The sequence below is a fragment of the Bos indicus x Bos taurus genome, chromosome 1, assembly GCF_003369695.1.
Source record: "Bos indicus x Bos taurus breed Angus x Brahman F1 hybrid chromosome 1, Bos_hybrid_MaternalHap_v2.0, whole genome shotgun sequence".
Lineage (NCBI taxonomy): Eukaryota > Metazoa > Chordata > Mammalia > Artiodactyla > Bovidae > Bos > Bos indicus x Bos taurus.
The window spans coordinates 99,239,401-99,259,921 of NC_040076.1; the positions used below are offsets into that span (position 1 = coordinate 99,239,401).

Sequence of the window (20,521 nt, forward strand, 5' to 3'; positions counted from 1 at the left end):
AAAGAAAGTATGAAACAGATAAAAAATACATATATTTGATGCCAATCTATTCCTCTTTCTGTGATCTCCGTTTTATTTATTAAAATATTCATTCAATAAGTATTTATTTGGTGCCAAGTATGTGCAAGCACTGTGCTAGGTGCTTAATATTATATAATAGTATATTACCTAATATACTATTGTAAAATCTGTCCATGGGATTTCCCCGGCAAGAATACTGGAGTGGGTTGCCATTTCCTCCTCTAGGAGATCTTCCCGAACAAAGGATCGAACTTGGTTTCCTGCATTGCCGACAAACTCTTTATTGATTGAGCCACCAGGGAATCCCACATAAAATATTATCAGTTCAGTTCAGTTGCTCAGTCATGTCCAACTCTTTGTGACCCCATGAACTGCAGAATGCCAGGCTTACCTGTCCATCACCAACTCCTGGAGCTTGCTCAAACTCATGTCTATCGAGTCTGTGATGCTATCCAACCATCTCATTCTCTTTCGTCTCCTTATCCTCCTGCCTTCAATCTTTCCCAGCATCAGGGTCTTTTAGTTACCATATTATTGTATTATAAATATTGTATTTACATTTTATTGATTTAATAATAATAGTAAATATATTAATAACACACATTTCTATACATAAACTGTCTTTCTTGTATTACCATATAAACAACTGTATGAATTTCCAAGGGCTGCCATAACAAATTACTATGGACTGAGTGGCTTCATTAAACAACAGAAATTTATTATCTGAGTTCTGGAGGCTGGAAGTCCAAAATCGAAGTGACAGCAGGCATGCTCCCTCTACAAGCACTAAGAAAAGATCTGCTGCAGGCCTCACTTGCTTCTAGCTTCTTCTAGTTCCTTAGCTTGTAGCAGAGTAACTAAAATGCCATTGTGTGTGTGTGTGTTTATGTACAAATTTCCTCTTTTTATAAGGACACCAGTCATACTGGATTAGGGGCCTACACTACTCCAGTATGTTCTGCTGTTCCTGCATGCATGCATGCTCAGTTGCTTCAGTCATGTCCGACTCTTTGCGATCCCATGGACTATAGCCCGCCAGGCTCCTCTGTCCATGGAGATTCTCCAGGCAAGAATATTGGAGTGGGTTGTCATGGCCATCTCCAGGAGATTTCCCAACCCAGGGATTGAACCCAGGTCTCCTGAATTGTAGGCAGATTCTCTACGTAACACTGAGCCAACTGGGAAGCCACCTTATCTTAATTTAACTGATTGCCTCTGCAATGACCCTGTTCCAAATAAGGTTACATTCTGAGGCATCAGGGGTTAAGACCATATGAATTTGGGGGATACATAATACAAGCCATAACACCAAGTTTAATGCCACCTCTTTTAAGGCTATCTTTGCTCCATCCAAAATGCCTCCTCAAATATATGTAAGCAATCTCTTTCTTTACCACTTCCACATAGTACTTCATCTATAACACTTATTTTACCTGAATGAATCATTTTGTAGACTTTATGTCCTTTACTATAGGACCCATGACTGATAACCATGGGTATCATGACAGTGATACCTTGCACATGTTGGCATAGAAATATTATAAAATGAATGAATGAATCAACATCAATCAACATCAATCAACATCAATCAACATCAAATATGTATTCACACAGCTGTCTCTGTTTTCACATATGTTGTCCCCTTTGAGCCTTAAAGTGAGTCTTTGAAGTAGGCACATAGGAATTACTATTTCCATTTATAACTGTAGAAAACTGAAGCTCATAGGTAAATATCCAGTCTTACATGGAATAGTGGAACTACATTAAAATCCTGGTCTCCTGACTCTGACTTAGTGCTTCTTGTCTCCTTATATTTTATCTGTTCTGGATATTTTTGTCTCCTCTGGATATTTTTATCTCTGAATCACACCTGGTTAGTGATCAGTGCTCACCCAAAGGTTATGCTTGCCCACGACTATCCCTTGCTTTTGAGATAACTCATCTAGAAGCTCCCAAAGTTACACTCCTAAACATGTCTCCTCCTCTCTCTCCTTCTCTCTCTGTATGCATACATATGTGTTTAAATTTATGTACACATATCCTCCCTTGAGGTTAAGCCATCCAGAGAGTCCATATTGAATTAAAAATCCACTTCCCTTTTAAAACAGAGTTTTCAATGCTTTATAAACAAAACATCTGATTCTGGGGATTTGGACACTTGAATAGTAAGAAAGAAAGACAGTAAAGTCTCTCAGTCATGTCCAACGCTTTGCGACCCCATGGATTGTAGCCTACCAGGCTCCTCTGTCCATGGGATTTTCCAGGCAAGAATACTGGAGTGGGTTGCTATTTCCTTCTCCGGGGGATTTTCCCAACCTAGGGATTGAACCCGGGCCTCCCATATTGCAGGCAGACCCTTTACCCTCTGAGCCACCAGGGAAGTCAAATAATAAGAAGCTCATGTTATGACAGACAGTGGTTACACGGTTTCAGTGATGGGAAATAACTATTTCCATTATTATTAAAGACAGATTCAGCACCAAGCAGATTTCTGTAGTTACCATCAGCTCTAACTAACTCCACACAGAAAATGTTTTTTCAAGGTGTTAAATATAACATATACACACACATAATAAATATTGTATTTAATAACTAACCTTGAAATTTTTTATATGGCATTGATCTCTCTGGGATGGATTCAGACATAAGAACTAGGAGCAATGAAAATTCCTAGGAGCAATGAAAACGATGATAGAATATCAGCTTCAATAGTAAATGTCATGACATGGATAATTTTGCTTCATTCTGCTTTACTTACAGTATTCCAGCCTCTCCGTGAACTCCTACACAATCTTTCTGAGTTTGAAGGGATTTCCCTTGCACTAACAGTGTACTAATATTAATGCTAATTCATGTGCATAATGTTTTTACCGTTGACAGACTTTCATCACCTTATGTCATTTCAACCTTAAAACTACTCTGAGATAAGCAACACTATCTTCATTTTGAGAAATGATCCAGCTTGCTCAAGAAATAAAGGATTGAAAGGGAGAGAATTAAGACTTGAACCTGGTGTACTGAGTCTAAATTCTAAGTTCCTCTGACTTTATTACCAAGTATATGCTTTCTCATTTCCTCACTTTTCACACATCTCAGCTGCTAAACTAGATCACAACTTAGTCTAGTGTCTAGCAGAGTACTCTGCACAGGGTTTTGCACTGTGGAGAACATAGAAGGCTGAGTTTTGAATTATAGTTTTGCTGGGTCACCTTAGACAAGTTATTTAAGTCTCAATTTCTTCACCTATAAAATGGTGACCATACGATGCCCACATCATAGGATTTCAAGGAGAATTAAATGAAAAATTAAGTGTCAAGTCTTGTTGTTGTTTAGACTCTAAGTCATGTCCGATTCTTTGAGACCCTGCCAGGCTCTTCTGTCCACAGGATTCTCCAGGCAAGAATACTGGAGTGGGTTGTTATTGCCTTCCCTAAGGGATCTTCTGGACACAGGGATCGAATACATGTCTCCTGTTTGGCAGGCAGATTCATTACCACTGAGCCACCTGGGAAGGCCATGTATCAAGTCTTAGAAGAGACCATAGTATGATATTATTGTGTTATACAATTTCCAAGTTGTGTGAAGTTGGGAAAGATACTTCCTCTTGTTTAGTACCATTATCAGTAAAAATCAATTTGGAAAATATTAAGTATCTTGCAGGGATATTATGAGGCTTAATAAAATTACCCTTGCAAAAGTGCCTAACACAGTGTTTGGCATATACTAGGGACTCAATAATTGTTAATCTCCCACCTACCTGCTTTCTTTCTTTATTTAAGGGTGAAATCAATAAATGTTTACTGGATTTTCAGTGAGCCCTTTCTTGCAATGATTTTATGACTACTTTTTAGTGTTTCTATACATGGATGCAAGTGTTCGATATCAAGGTGACTTTGACTAACTGTTTGCAAGCTCCAAGTGGAATAAAATGCAGCATTCTCTCAGAGAGGCAACATAAAGGAATTTGGTTACCTAGTTCAGAGTAATTGTCCAGAAAGTGGCTCCCTGGTGAAATCCCACTGACAAACAAGTCCATGTGTGACTTTGAACATGGACATTGGATTTCTTTTTTTTTTATTTTAATTTTTTTTTTCTAGGGACAGAGGAGATGAAGGCTCAGTGCGGGCAGTTGATTCCTAAGTCCCAAGTCTTCTGGTTAGGGCGTGTAATCGTGAGAAAATGAGAAAGTGTGTTTGGATGCAGAAACTCTCTGGACATGGACATTGGATTTCAAAGACAAAAATTTGTTAAACCAAAGAGGGCCTCAAAAACTGATTAACTGTTGGGAACACCTGTCAGGATTTACATAAAAATTGAACTTTAGAATATTTTTAAGCACTGATTCTCAATATTTAGTTCAGTGGATCTGATGTATCTACTGGTAAAATAAAATCATAGTTGCTTTTTTCAAATGAGTAGGAATGCTTAAGTCAAAAATTAGGATTTCCCCAGTTTTACCTTCCACTTCCACATATTGAAAATTTAGCTAACATTGCTTGCTTAGACTAGAACTTGACATATGATGATATGCAATTTATTGCACAATGATAAATTTAATTATTTTACTATATAATAAATTACTATTTAATGAATTTTCAGTATTTAAATATTTGAACAGTCTGAGAAGTGCTGTTGTATAAAGACAGTTTTCTTAATTTGGGCATTGTACAGCAGATCAAAAAAATAAAAGGCAAATATTATGTGGCGTAAGAGTTAACAGGGGACCTGCTTTCTCAAAAGATAAAATTAACTTAAAACCAAAATTGACTTTTTAAAATTTTTGTTCTGGGTTTGGGTTTTTGTTGTCTGTTTCTTTTTGGCTGTGTCGCATGGCTTGCAGGATCTTAGCTTCTGACCGGAGATTGAACCTGGGCCCACAGCAGTGAAAGTGCCAAGTCCTAATCACCGAAACCGCTAAGGGATTCCTCAGAGTTTACTATCATGTCCCTGAGCAACAGTGAGCACAGAGCACTAGCTCATTCATTTTTGCTTTTCTGGTGTCTGGATCAGTGACCAGAACAGAGCAGGGCCTCAACAGGTCTGCATCTTATGTAGAAATTGCATGTATTAAATGGAACACTTTGTTTCAAGTGTTCTCAAACAGTTTTTTCTAAGAGCCTTGAAGATACAATGGCAAAGTTGGTTTCCCTCATTAATTATTTTATTGTGGAATTCTACCTCTATTTCAGACTCAATACCACTCAGGAAACTGTCCTGAAAACTCAAAGCCACAGGAGAATTTCCTTTTCAGCCCATCTTATTTTACAAATAAACACACACAACCGTGCCGCTGTGCAGTTTATACAAAGCTCTGTGTTGGGCCATGTTAGGCTGTAAGCTTTAGTGAGGTACTGTCCTTGTTTTTAGGGAGTTAGTGTGGTGGGAGAGAGACAGAAACACAGGCAATTAATTATATTGCAAGGCAGAAAGAAAAACTGCTGTGGTTAAAGTGTAAACAAAATGCTGTGGTTGCAGAGTGAAAGGAGTAATTAATTTGAGCCAGGAGGATCTGGAACAAGAAAGGAGAGAAACTAATATTTATTGAGGGCTTAAAATGTGCCAAGGGTGGAGCTGGTCCTTTCTCTCAAGCTCCGAGAGGATGTGATGTTTAAGTGAGCTGGGAGCTGAAAAGAGAGGGCTGTAGGGGTGTGTTTGGCCACTGGGACCATGTTGGGAAGGTGTGTCTTCAAGAAGCAAGGAGACTGTGGGAAAACACCCTGCTACTGGCCCCAAGGGAGGGGACTGGGGCAAGGAGCAGCCTCAACTTGAGATGGTTTGGTGAAAAAGGGGGTTTGTAAGGGGAAGCTGGTTTCTCTTATGTGAAGGAGATGGAGGGAGAAATTTTGTCAAAGATTATGGCTCGGTGGTAAAGAATCTGCCTGCAAATACAGGAGACTCAGGAGATGTGGGTTTGATCCCTGGATTGGGAAGATCCCCTGGAGGAGGAAATGGCAACCCACTCCAGGTATTCTTGCCAGGAAAATCCCATGGAGAGAAGAGCCTGGCGGGCTACAGTCCATGGGATCACAAAGAGTTGGACATGACTAAGCGACAGAGGGTGCACAAGAATGTTGATAAGAACAGGCCTTGGTGTGCGGAGAGGAGAAACAAAGGGAAGGAAAATTGAGAGGAAAGGCGGGGCCTGCTCTTTGTGTTGGTGGGTGTGAATTATGGGGGAGGAAGAGAGCAGAGATTTGGGGGTGGACTGGGAATTGTGACAAGGACACATATGGGAGTGTCTATTCAGTGGGGATAATGATGCAGGCCCAAGGTTCCAAAAAAAGCAAAAGCTAGTGATGTATCTGCTTGCATGGTCCTCTTGGGTGCCTAGTGCTCTTCTGTGCTGGTGACTGTTGGCTGGTCCCTGCAGGAGAGAGGGGCAAGTGTTAGTCAGTCAGCTTTCTCTCCAAACTAGAGCTCCCACTTTTAAAAACAAAAACTTTAGGCTGCACTGGGTCTTCGTTGCAGCGTGCAGTCTTCTCTTGTTGCAGCGCATGGGCTCAGTGGCCACATGGCGTGTGGGATCTTGGTTCCCCAACCAGGCATTGAGCCTGTGTCTCCTGCATTGGAGGGCAGATTCTTAACCAGCGGATCACCAGGGACCTTCCACTTTTTAAGAGCACAGACTGTCATCACTTCCCTGTCCCACACAGAGCCTGGGATGGGACTGGGCAAGTGGCAGATTTTCACAAACTCATAACTGATGCTTGGAAAGCAAGGAGGGTAAATTTCAGCATAGGCAAGAGTTGCAAAGAGTTGGACATGATTGAGCACAGGTACACACAAAAGACTAGGTATAGACTTTTTAAAGTGGTAGAAGTTTAACCTGAAAACTAACCACACCATTACAAAGAAGGTGAAAGCCATGGAAGGCTTTGTAATTGAGAATGATTTCTAATGCCATGATTTTACAGGAAGGAAGCTGTGTGAATTGATTAACTTCTACGGTAATTTGTTGGCTGCTCATTATAGTCTCCTGTTTTGACTAATGAATACGTTTAGAGCTTCATCTCTGTGCAAGCTAAGGCATCCAGGCAGTTTGACTGTCTTAGAATAATTAGAGAATTTTGCATTGTCAGCCAGTGGGATACTTACCTCTCCCGGTGAGCTTCACAGAGTATTTTTTCCTATTTCCTCTTCCTTCCCTCATTAGTGTCTGTTATGGAATTAAGCCCAACTCTCCAACAGATCACTATAAAACATTTTATAGACATTTATAGGACTGATCTGACTGAACTAAACTATTATTAATTTGCTAATTAGGATGGTAAGAAGACAGATGTTATTCTTATGTGAGATAATTTAGGGGAATTTATCATATTAGGGCTTAAAGATGTTTTATCTAATTTACTGAAGGGCTAAACCAGGAAAGTTAAATGTGTGATAAACATGCCCCCCTCAACCCTTTTGTGCCTGTGATACACATTTATAATTTATAATGCCGCTCTTTTCCTCTGAGCCTGCAAATGACTTCACAATTCTGCATACAGCACTGGAAACAGCAAGAGCTTGGGACCTGACATGAAAGATGAACCAGACAGCTAATTGTTCCTACAAGACTGTAAGTCCCTCAGGGGTAGGCACCGGGTCCAAGTCAGGACTCGACACACAAGAGACTCTTAATAAATGGTTTTCGGAATGAATGATAGAGAGATGGATAAATTAATGGGTGGGTGAATAGTATTTCATTTTTTTTACTACTGGTTCAGGAAAGCCTGTGGGATGCATCTATCTCTGTGTTGTAGGGAACGTGCTTTGCATCACCTTGCGCCTGTGAACACTAGCTCACTGAATGATGTTGCTGGAAGAAAACTTAGAGAACATCTTTTCAGTTTTACAGAGATGAGAATAAGGTTCAGAGGAGGCATGCATCTAAAACCAGGAGCCACTCTGCCATTTCCTACACCTTACTAACTGTGAGACTTTTGGGGTCAATTTTGCCGCTTCATCTGTAACCTGGAGTAGGAAATGAAAACCTACTCCAGCATTCTTGCCTGGAAAATTCCATGTATAGAGGAGCCTGGCGGGTTACAGTCCATGGGGTCGCAAGAGTCAGACACGACTGAGTGACTTTCCCTTCATCTGTAAAGTGGGAAGAATGAGCTTGTCTGCTTTTCAGGATTATTGTGAAGCTTTAACAAGATAAGGAACTACAAAGTGCTTAGTGTAGTGCCAGGACTTCCCTGGTGGCTCAGGCGGTAAAGCGTCTGTCTACAATGAAGGAGATCTGGGTTCGATCCCTGGGTTGGGAAGATTTCCCTGGAGAAGGAAATGGCAATCCACTCCAGTACTATTGCCTGGAAAATCCCATGGACAGAGGAGCCTTGTAGGATACAGTCCATGGGGTTGCAAAGAGTCGGACACGGCAGAGCAACTTCACTTCACTTAGTGTAGTGCCTGGTACATGGTAAATGTGAAAACAAAATGTTAACTTTCTCCTTTTTCCTTTATTTTCATTAATATTAGCTGAACCAGTGATGGTACTCGGAGAAGGCAATGGCACCCCACTCCAGTACTCTTGCCTGGAAAATCCCATGGACGGAGGAGCCTGGTAGGCTGTGGTCCATGGGGTCAAGAAGAGTTGGACACGACTGAACGACTTCACTTTCACGCATTGGAGAAGGAAATGGCTACCCACTTCAGTGTTCTTGCCTGGAGAAGCCTAGGGAAGGGGGAGCCTGGTGGGGCCTCACAGAGTCGGACACGACTGAAGTGACTCAGCAGCAGCAGCAGCAGTGATGATACTGTAGGTAGTTTTATCATAAGATTTATCATATTATGTTATACTGTGTTCTCCTTCCATATTTTCAGTGAATTGAAAACCTATGCTACCTGTGGATACAGAGCACCTACTGTAGACTGATGATAATTTTACTTTCAGATGGGACAGAAAATGAAATATTTGCTTGGAGAGCTGGATTAATCTCTTATATGAAGTAATTAGCATTCCCTCTGACATTTGCCATTTGGAACTGCGCATTGTTCCCAGTGCTGCCAAAAGTCCATAGTAGAGTACACACTGCTATATTCGAAAGGGATAACCAACAAGGACCTGCTGTATAGCACAGGGAACTCTGCTCAATGTTAGTGCCAGCTGAGATGGGAGTGGGGTTGGAGGAGAACAGATACATGTTTATGCACGGCTGAGTCCCTTCCCTGTTCCCCTGAAACTATCACAGCATTGTTAATCGGCTATACCCCAATACAAAACGTTTTTGGTATTAGAAAATAAATAAAATTTTAAAATATATATAGTAGGTGCTCAATAAATATTTATGAAAAGAATGAAAAAAAAACAGGCTAAACGATTCCCATTTTATACACATAGAAACTAAGACAAAGAGATGATAAGAAATGGGTTCTTATTAAACACAAATGAAACATTTTTTACATAGAAAATGTAAAATTCCTAAATTCATTGTTGTTTTCTTTGAATAATCATCTTGCTTCATAATACATTACACGTTTCATAGAAAATACGTTTATAAAAGTTGTCTTTAAATAATGCAGTGATGAAGTTTAATTTTAAAAAATGAGTGGGCTGAATTGTCCTTGAAAAAAAACCTCAGTGTTTATATTGTTTATTCAAACCTTCAGGTCAGTCATTAGTTGCTGGACGGGATGGGGGTGTGAAGAGGAGGAGAAAAAGGAAGCCTTAGTTGGCTTCGCACTGGTTGCCAGGAAGCACACAAAGACAGCATGCATGCATGCAACAAACAAGGCCATGTTGCTGGGAAGGTAGTCATCAGAGGCACACACTTCACTGGGACAGAAACCCTACAGCTGTATCACCTTACACCTCAAGACAAGAAAACGGAGTTTAAATCCATGACATATGAATAAAAGCAAGGTTAGCCAAAGAGATTTTGAAACATTGCTTTTCTAATGCATTTTAAATGAGTATTAGAAGTTGCATTTTGTGTCAGTTGCTATAAACCCGGCAGAAAGCTTTTATACTCTTGTAATCAAGCCAGGTTAAACAGAATATCAGTGGTGGTGGGGGGAGGTGTTTTAAAAGGATTCAACAGTGGACTTGGAAAATAAACTGGAATTAAGGAAGAGTGAGGGTCAAGAGCTTTCATTCCCTGCCTCTGGGCTTGAATTTTTTGCCTCCTAATTGAGTGCCTTTAAAAGTACTTTTATTTTGGAATTCGATTGCTAAGTTGTTTCTTTTCAAAGGCACCTGTTGAGGGATAAAGAAAAAAAAAAAAAACTTATAGAGAGAGTTGAAGACTGCTGAAAAGAGGTGAAGCCATTATGAGTTGCCAGAATGCTACCCCTGGGTTGAACAAAGGATCTCAGCCCCGGCCAGAGAACCTGGAGAAGACTTCACACGGTGCAACTGCAAAGGAAGACGCCAGCACAGTGCTGCTTGAGAACCAACTCACCCCGGGCGACTTTGTCCAAATACAGAGAGCCTTTGAGGTAAGCACTCATCTTATTTGCTGGAGAGTTTGAGTTGTTTGTGAAAGGGGCAGGGATGGAACAAAGACTTTTCTCTTAAAAGATTTTTTTTTTTTAAATATACTTAATAGTTAAAAGGGCTTCACAGGTGGCTCAGTGGTAAAAAATCTGCCTGCAATGCAGGAGACACAGGTTCAATCCCTGGGTCAGAAAGATCCCCTGGAGCAGGAAATGGCAACCCACTCCAGTACTCTTGCCTGGGAAATGCCACGGACAGAGGAGCCTGGCAGGCTAACAGTCCACGGGGTCATGAAAGAGTCAGACACATTTGAGAGACACAACAACAACAGGGAACTGAAGAGAATTAATCCGACTTGGATTTAACACGAAGTAACTTTATCCATTGGTTCACTGGGTGAGATAAAATTATTTAGTATGAAATTGCTGCTACTGAATATCATTACCATCCAGGAAGGAAAATGAATTCCTGGACAATTTTTTTTTTAAGAGATCAATGTACTTTTGGAAAATAGAAAATTATGATGCTAAGAAGGGGAAGCCAGATCTCTAGGGTGACTCCCAGTAATAACCCTATCCCTCTGCAAATGCAAATAGGCACCTCCAGGTATATGGGCTTCCCAGGTGATGCTAATGGTAAAGAACCCACATGTCAGTGCAGGAGACACTAGAGATGCAGGTTTGATCCTCGGGTTGGGAAGATCCCCTGGAGTAGGAAATGCAACCCACTCCAGTGTTCTTGCCTGGAGAATCCCACGGACAGAGATGCCTGGTGGGCTACAGTCTGTGGGGTCACAGAGTCAGACACGACAGAGCGTGCTCCCACGCATGCACCTCCTGTGTGAAGACATTCTCCCCTGCCTCACCCTAAGCAACATGGCTCCTTTTCATAGCAGGTAATGGCACTTCATTGTCCCAGATCTCCTGTGAGGAATCAGTCTGCCACTCTTTTTTGCAAATATTGGAGCAATGCCAATGAAAACAAAAAAATTTAAATTTTAATTCTACATATAAACCTTAGGAATTTTAGCTATAAATGAATAAGTCCCTTCTCTCTATCTCAATTAAGTTGGAACTCTGCCGATGTGCAGAATGAACAGCGTACATCAAAATGACTTTTAGCCTCTGTGCTGATAGGAAGTATTCTTCCATGCTGTGGAATTTCAGTACATATGAGCCTCCATCCTTTCTACTTCATTACACTTGCTAAAATATGCTCTCAGGGCTTCAGGATGTCCTCTGAGGGTGCTTGAGAATGTCATGTTAATTTGAAACAGACATACAATGTTTGGGAATACCACCTTGAAACTAATAAAGCATGGTGAAATCTAACCATTCTATTGCCCTATAATTGGCACAAATTTTAATCTTTACCTACCCCCCAAATAGTTGCTAGCCACTGAAAAACAACTATATCCTATTTTGTATAACCAGTTAAATTCTACCTGTGTTGATAATGTCCCATTAGTATCAATCATCTCTTTTTAATAGACTCTATCATATTTAGTAGGACAGACATGCTCTACCCTACACTTTTCTCATTTTAATCTTCATGTTTTTGCAGTTCACCCAAACCCACTGGTCTGAAAAGACTTTTAGTGCTGCTCATGTCCAATGCCCTAGATGAATCTGGCATATTTTGATAGACATTGCAAACATTTTGACAGCTTGAGGGCATTCAGAAAAACGTAACCACAGACTTTGACAGCTTTGACTCTGGAATGAACAGAAAAGTGGGCAGTTTTGTTCTGGTGCTCAGAACATGAAGTAGAGTACTAGGGTCTGTTAGGAGAGTCTATGTTATAAAGTCCATGGGTTAGAGAGTGAAACTGCTACAAAAGGTTGGGGGTGGATGTTCTTTCCAAATTACTGATTAGTCTGGAGTGAACCAAAGTAAAATGGGACAATTCAATTTCAAGATCTTTTTTTTTTTTTTTTTTTAATCTCTAAATGTTTCAAAGACTGGATCACTTTTTTTGAAATTAACCACTTTGAAGATCAGGTTACCACTAATGGATCGAAAAGGAGAAAGAGATTACTATTCAGAGCTTGCATGAACCTAGAGAATCTAATGACAGCATTTAAAAAAGAAATTGAGCTTTGCAGGCTTACTTCAAGGAAAAGTGAAAGTCCATCCAATTTTAACAGACTCAACAGACAGAATGGAATCATCCAATGGCAAATGTACAACCAGGAATAAAAATTAGGCCCTCGATACAACACAGTTTCCACAAACACCACAGACACCTAGAGAAGAATGATACACTAGATGATTTCCACAAACTCCCTTCCATCTGTCGTGAGGGATGGGCCCACAGGTCACAGGTGTAGACTGCTGTAAAAGGAAAAATTGCCCTCAGGGGTTGTTCTGCATCATAGAACTCCGAAGGCAGTTATTTGTAGTCCATTCATTAAAGACACACTCTCAGAATGCCACAATTCTGAAACTGGATCCTTTTATCTCTTGTTTTGTTTTCTTGTACCCAGATTGCTTATTCGGAGCTGAAGAGTTGTCAGGTAATAGGCGAAGTCCATGTTCTTAAATAGCAGTAGCAATGCTTACTTGAAAAATGGAAAGATGAGTCTTTGAATTGTGTAGTGAATGTTTCACATGTTTCCAGATGAGTTATTACGTACCATATAAATCTTAGTAGTAACATTTAGAAATAAAGTGCTTGGGACTTCCCTGGTGGTCCAGTGGTTGAAACTTGCCTTCCAAGGCACAGGGTGCAGGTTTGATCCCTGGCTGGGGAGCTGAGATCCCACATGCCCCGTGGCCAAAAAACCAAGACATAAAACAGAAGCAATATTGTAAAAAATTCAATAAAGATGTTAAAAATCAGTTCAGTTCAGTTCAGTTACTCAGTCGTGTCCAACTCTTTTCGACCCCATAAATTGCAGCATGCCAGGCCTCCCTGTCCATCACTAACTCCCAGAGTTCACTCAGACTCACTTCCATCGAGTCAGTGATGCCATCCAGCCATCTCATCCTCTGTCGTCCCCTTCTCCTCCTGCCCCCGATCCCTCCCAGCATCAGAGTCTTTTCCAATGAGTCAACTCTTCGCATGAGGTGGCCAAAGTACTGGAGTTTCAGCTTTAGCATCATTCCTTCCAAAGGAATCCCAGGGCTGATCTCCTTCAGAATGGACTGGTTGGATCTCCTTGCAGTCCAAGGGACTCTCAAGAGTCTTCTCCAACACCACAGTTCAAAAGCATCAGTTCTTCGGTGCTCAGCTTTCTTCACAGTCCAACTTTCACATCCATACGTGACCACTGGAAAAACCATAGCCTTGACTAGACGTTAAAAATGGTCCACAACAAAAAATTCTTAAAAAAAAACAAAAAAAGGAAAGAGAACCTGAGTAGTGCTTACATTGTTTGGTGGTATAAATGAGTCAGAATCAGTGTTTAAGAGTCGGGGGTCAGACTTCTTGGATTTGATTCCTTGTTTTGTCACTGACAATATAACTTTGTGCAAATCACTTAATCTCTCTGAGTCTCAGTTTCTTTTATTTCTAACCTGGGGATAGTAGGGTTGTTGTGAGGATTAAATGAAATATTACCTGGAAAGCACTTGAAAGAGTGCTTGATATAGAAAAAGTGCTCAGTCAACATAGTTATTATATTTTCAGTGAGTAGAAATTGAACAACATGGCCTTTAACAGTCTCTTAACTTTAACACATACATACCCCCCTAAAAAATTAAGCTTTGAATAACACTCACAACTATTCTTTTATATTCCTTTTGGTTGGGGTAGGAAGTGGAAACAATGAGTTGCAAAGACACAAATTCACATAGAAAAATACAAAAGCTCATCTTTTCATCTCGTATTTCATATTTGATTAGCATGTGAAAGATGTCAAGATATCTTGATCCTCTTCTTTAAAACAAAGGAGTTATCTGGATAGAAGTACTAGAAAAGTAACTATGAGTTTTGTTTTGTTTTGTTTTGTTTCTTTTAAGTGATGGTATCCAAAAAGCCATATTTCAGTTTGCAGGGAATGTAACTTGTATTAGTCATAGAACTGTAAAATGCTTGTTACCCAAACTTCCCTACTTAAAGAAATGATGTGCTCTCTGGATAGTCACATTATTTTAATGTTGAACATACTTTACATTTTCTTAGATACTTCAGTAGCCCATTATTGTGTGAAGAGGGATGCCTATGATTTGCTGATCTGATAGGAATCTTGAGAAGTAGAAATTAATGGTCCAAGGGAAATGGGATTTTGGAAATGCTGCATTGAGACTTGATATATTTTGATTTTTTTTCCCCAAGACTGTGACTATGTAGGTTCTTGATATTTCTTTTCTTGACTTCTCCATCATTGACTTCTTTATATCAGGACAATCTGCTCTTTGATCTTGGAAGCCTTGTTGCCTGTTTGGCTTGGGTCTATAATTTGCTATGCTGCTGGACTCCCTGGATTGGGTCCTGACCTGCCTCTGTCAGCCGCGCTGTCTGTAGCATCCCTTGGTACATCCTTTTTGGCCCTACCCTGTCTGCTCTGTGCTGCCATTTGCCCAGTTCAGTTCCGTTCAGTCACTCAGTTGTGTCTGACTCCTTGCGACCCCGTGAACTGCAGCACGCCAGGCCTCCCTGTCCATCAACAATTCCTGGAGTTCACTCAAACTCACATTCATTGAGTCCGTGATGCCATCCAGCCATCTCATCCTCTGTTGTCCCCTTCTCCTCCTGCCCCCGATCCCTCCCAGCATCAGAGTCTTTTCCAATGAGTCAACTCTTCACATGAGGTGGCCAAAGTACTGGCGTTTCAGCTTTAAAATCATTCTTTCCAAAGAACACCCAGGACCCATCTCCTTTAGAATGGACTGGTTGGATCTCCTTGCAGTCCAAGGGACCTCAAGAGTCTTCTCCAACACCATAGTTCAAAAGCATCAATTCTTTGGTGCTCAGCTTTATTCACAGTCCAACTCTCACATCCATACATGGCCATTTGCCCAAGTCCTACTAAATCTTAAGCTTCAGTTCAGTTCAGTTCAGTTGCTCAGTCGTGTCCGACTCTTTGCGACCCCATGAATCGCAGCACGCCAGGCCTCCCTGTCCATCACCAACACCTGGAGTTCACTCAGACTCACGTCCATCGAGTCAGTGATGCCATCCAGCCATCTCATCTTCTGTCGTCCCCTTCTCCTCTTGCCCCCAATCCCTCCCAGCATCAGAGTCTTTTCCAATGAGTCAACTCTTCACATGAGGTGGCCAAAGTACTGGAGTTTCAGCTTTAGTATCATTCCTTCCAAAGAAATCCCAGGGCTGATCTCCTTCAGAATGGACTGGTTGGATCTCCTTGCAGTCCAAGGGACTCTCAAGAGTCTTTTCCAACACCACAGTTCAAAAGCATCAATTCTTCAGCGCTCAGCTTTCTTCACAGTCCAACTCTAACATCCATACATGACCACTGGAAAAACCATAGCCTTGACTAGATGAACCTTTGTTGGCAAAGTAATGTCTCTGCTTTTGAATATGCTATCTAGGTTGGTCATAACTTTCCTTCCAAGGAGTAAGCGTCTTTTAATTTCATGGCTGCAGTCACCATCTGCAGTGATTTTGGAGTCCAGAAAAATAAAGTCTGACACTGTTTCCACTGTTTCCCCATGTATTTCCCATGAAGTGGTGGGACCGGATGCCATGATCTTCATTTTCTGAATGTTGAGCTTTAAGCCAACTTTTTTACTCTCCTCTTTCACCTTCATCAAGAGGCTTTTTAGTTCCTCTTCACTTTCTGCCATAAGGGTGGTGTCATCTGCATATCTGAGGTTATTGATATTTCTCCCGGCAATCTTGATTCCAGCTTGTGCTTCTTCCAGCCCAGCATTTCTCATGATGTACTCTGCTTAAATAGTTTGAAATAAAGCTCCTAAACCATATGTAAAAGGTGAGCTATTTATGCTTAAAGTCGGAAGGGCCAAAACAGTTCAGTGTGAGAAAGGCATGGTAAAAATCCTAACAGGAAGTCCCCAGAGATGTTCAGGGAAGGTTCTCAGAACACAGTTATCTTGGGAGATGAATGGAATCTAAACACAATGCACTTGTGCTCACTTAACCTCGATAGACCAAAGTTCAGGAGGTATTTGCAGTTCTGAAAATTGTGCTTAAGGTATAATAAATGATTAAATCCACAGAATTTATGATGTATTCATGCTTGATTGTCTCTATAAAAATTCCCAACATTTTTGTCTACAGCAGGGCCTATGAACAATGTTTCCCTTGTACCAACAGGACCAAATCGAGAGTTCTGATGCCCTGCTAGGCAGGGTAGACTTTAAGGAATCCAGAAAGTCACTGTTATCAAAAATTTAATTACATGCATTTACAGTTAGATAAGTCATATTAAACCCCTCTCCAAACAAACAAACAAACAAGAATGATCTCGGTCTGATCCTCCTGTTCCACCCCTTCCACCCTCACCTCTCCCAGACATGAGAAGGAGAAATTACTTGAGTAACCCAATTGATGGTGACAGTGTTGGTCTGTATTTTTAAAGTAAGTGGTGGGTGGGTGGGTGGGGGGTAATCTATTAAAAGGATATGAGATTGAAAAAAAAAAAGATTCCCACTTTTTCCATTATTTGGCCTTTCTTTTATATATATAAATGAATTTGTTTTATTTATTTATATCTTGTCCATGCCACTTGGCATGTGAGATCAGAGTTCTCTGACCAGGTATTAAACCCTAGCCCCTGGCACTGGAGGTCAGAGTCCTAGCCCCTGGACTGCTAGCGAAGTCCCTGTCCTTCTTTCTAAACTCTTAGGACTCTCCCAGTTCATAAGGGACTTGCCTTCTCATTTCCCACTGTATCTTTGCTATTAATTTACCCAAATGGACAGGCCTTCCTAAATGTAGCTCCTGTTCCAGAACTCTTCTTACCTCTTGCTTCTTTTTTTTTCTACTCTAGATATCACCATCCCAAATGCATAAATAAAACCATCCATCTTTGTTTCACCTCTCCTCAGAACTGTTAGATTTTGCTTGTCTCTGTCAAAATATGATACAGTCCATGAAGATCACTTAAAAATTATTTTTAAGGTATCACTGATAGTTAACAACTGTATAGTATGGTATCCAATGAAGTTCTGAAATTAGAAAATTTTACAGGGTGTACAAATTGTGTAAAGTATATGATAGCACATTCATGATAATGGTTTATTTATCACTCATGTAGAGGGCAGATATTTCTAATTGGCAGCAGCTCCAAGTAGGGATTCTAATAGGCAAGCTCCTTCCATCTTCTGCCTTCAGGCTGGCTGTGTGTCAAGCTAGTCGTGGGAGTAAGAGCTTGAAGGAGCACATAGGGGAGGTTTCATGGGCCAAATTCCCCTCTCTACTGCCAGGGCAGCTGGAAAGGGGAGGCAGGCGTGTGCCCAGAAAACAGTCTCACTCACTATCCTCAGAGTGTAATGGTAGGAAAATTTACATCTCTCCTAATAAACCTGTGTGCTATATTTCATAGATTAAGGAAAGCTATGTACCTAAGGATGCTTTATGTTTTGCCTTTGTTGCCAGGAAGTTCAAAGTTAAATTTAATCTTCGATTGATACAATGATTCTTAACATAAATTTTTCTGAAACAATTATCTTCTATTTTCATTCTATAATCCTTGTTCTTTTATCTTGATTTTAATGGTCTGACTGCCTGTGTACTGTAACTGAACACTCAAGTTCTTTCTGGAAATCAGTGGAGGTAAAAATGATGAATAAAAATTTAATGTCTTTGAAGTATGGTGAGATTTTACCAAATACCTCTGTAGGTATTGTGTGATTTGATCCTCTCACCAGCCTGGAATGTAGTCAAGGCACGTATTTTTATTTCCCGTTTACACATGAGGATAATAAAGCTCAAAGATATTTAACTGAGTTACCCTATAGAGCAGAGCCAGGGCCCTGAAGTAGATTGTCAATCTTCTAGCCCTTCGTATGGCAGGGCTCCCACTGGCCACCAGGCACCCATCCTTTGGGATTTGCTCTAAGGAACAGGAATCCAATAGGATACGGACTTTAATAATCAAATGAACATGTCAAGTTAGTACCACACAGACACTGTGCCTTGGTCACTTGGAATTAATGCAAATCAGCAAATAATAAGCCACATCCGAGGTCAGCGGCAGAAGCGGGAGGACCCCATGCCCGAAGGGCGGCGGCCAAGAGGAGTTACCCCACATCCGAGATCAGGAGCAGCAGCCGAGAGTACCAGACTGCGATGGCGCAGTAACAGCCGAGAGGAGCTACCCCGCATCCGAGGTCAGGGGCGGCGGCCAGGAGGAGATACCCCACGCCCCTAAGCCCGAGGCCAGGGGCGGCGGCGGGGAGGAGCAACCCCACGTCCAAGGAGCCCTGGCTGCGGGGGTGCAGGAGGGCCTAGAGGAGCTATCCCACGCTGAAGGTCAGAAAGAGCTGCGGTGAGGAGATACCCCTTGTCCAAGGTAAGGAGCAATGGCTGCGCTTTGCTGGAACAGAGGTGAAGAGATACCCCACGCCCAAGGTAAGAGAAACCCAAGAAAGACGGTAGGTGTTGCAAGAGAGCATCAGAGGGCAAACACACTGAAACCATACTCACAGAAAACTAGTCAATCTAATCACACTAGGACCACAGCCTTGTCTAACTCAGTGAAACTAAGCCATGCCCGTGGGGCAACCCAAGATGGGCGGGTCATGATGGAGAGATCTGACAGAATGTGGTCCACTGGAGAAGGGAATGGCAAACCACTTCAGTATTCTTGCCTTGAGAACCCCATGAACAGTATGAAAAGGCAAAATGATAGGATACTGAAAGAGAAACTCCCCAGGTCAGTAGGGGCCCAATATGCTACTGGAGATCAGTGGAGAGATAACTCCAGAAATAATGAAGGGATGGAGCCAAAGCAAAAAGAATACCCAGCTGTGGATGTGACTGGTGATAGAAGCAAGGTCCGATGCTGTAAAGAGCAATATTGCATAGGAACCTGGAATGTCAGGTCCATGAATCAAGGCAAATTGGAAGTGGTCAAACAAGAGATGGCAAGAGTGAATGTCGACATTCTAGGAATCAGCGAACTGAAATGGACTGGAATGGGTGAATTTAACTCAGATGACCATTATATCCACTACTGCGGGCAGGAATCCCTCAGAAGAAATGGAGTAGCCATCATGGTCAACAAAAGAGTCTGAAATGCAGTACTTGGATGCAATCTCAAAAATGACAGAATGATCTCTGTTCATTTCCAAGGCAAACCATTCAATATCACAGTAATCCAAGTCTATGCCCCAACCAGTAATGCTGAAGAAGCTGAAGTTGAATTGTTCTATGAAGACCTACAAGACCTTTTAGAACTGACACTCAAAAAAGATGTCCTTTTCATTATAGGGGACTGGAATGCAAAAGTAGGAAGTCAAGAAACACCTGGAGTAACAGGCAAATTTGGCCTTGGAATATGAAATGAAGCAGGGCAAAGACTAATAGAATTTTGCCAAGAAAATGCACTGGTCATAACAAACACCCTCTTCCAAAAACACAAGAGAAGACTCTATACATGGACATCACCAGATAGTCAACACTGAAATCAGATTGATTATATTCTTTGCAGCCAAAGATGGAGAAGCTCTATACAGTCAGCAAAAACAAGACCAGGAGCTGACTGTGGCTCAGATCATGAACTCCTTATTGCCAAATTCAGACTTAAATTGAAGAAAGTAGGGAAAACCACTAGACCATTCAGGTATGACCTAAATAAAATCCCTTATGATTATACAGTGGAAGTGAGAAATAGATTTAAGGGCCTAGATCTGATAGATAGAGTGCCTGATGAACTATGGACTGAGGTTCGTGACATTGTACAGGAGACAGGGATCAAGACCATCCCCATGGAAAAGAAATGCAAAAAAGGAAAATGGTTGTCTGGGGAGGCCTTACAAATAGCTGTGAAAAGAAGAGAAGCGAAAAGCAAAGGAGAAAAGGAAAGATATAAACATCTGAATGCAGAGTTCCAAAGAATAGCAAGAAGAGATAAGAAACCTTCTTCAGCGATCAATGCAAAGAAATAGAGGAAAACAACAGAATGGGAAAGACTAGAGATCTCTTCA

General features: G+C 41.2%; 1 protein-coding gene across 2 annotated transcripts in view; it reads left to right on the forward strand.

The window, feature by feature from the left end:
• The first annotated feature begins 9,652 nt into the window (after positions 1-9,652).
• Positions 9,653-20,521, forward strand: part of WDR49 (WD repeat domain 49) — a 168,792-nt gene continuing 157,923 nt past the window's right edge. The window contains exons 1-2 of one of the 2 annotated variants that reach the window (XM_027542010.1): positions 9,653-9,871; positions 10,201-10,446. In XM_027542010.1, coding sequence (XP_027397811.1) covers positions 10,279-10,446 — 168 coding nt within the window. In that variant the 5' untranslated portion in view covers positions 9,653-9,871; positions 10,201-10,278. Of the gene's footprint in view, positions 10,447-20,521 lie in introns of both variants that reach the window. The other variant, XM_027542017.1, reaches the window with a different exon arrangement.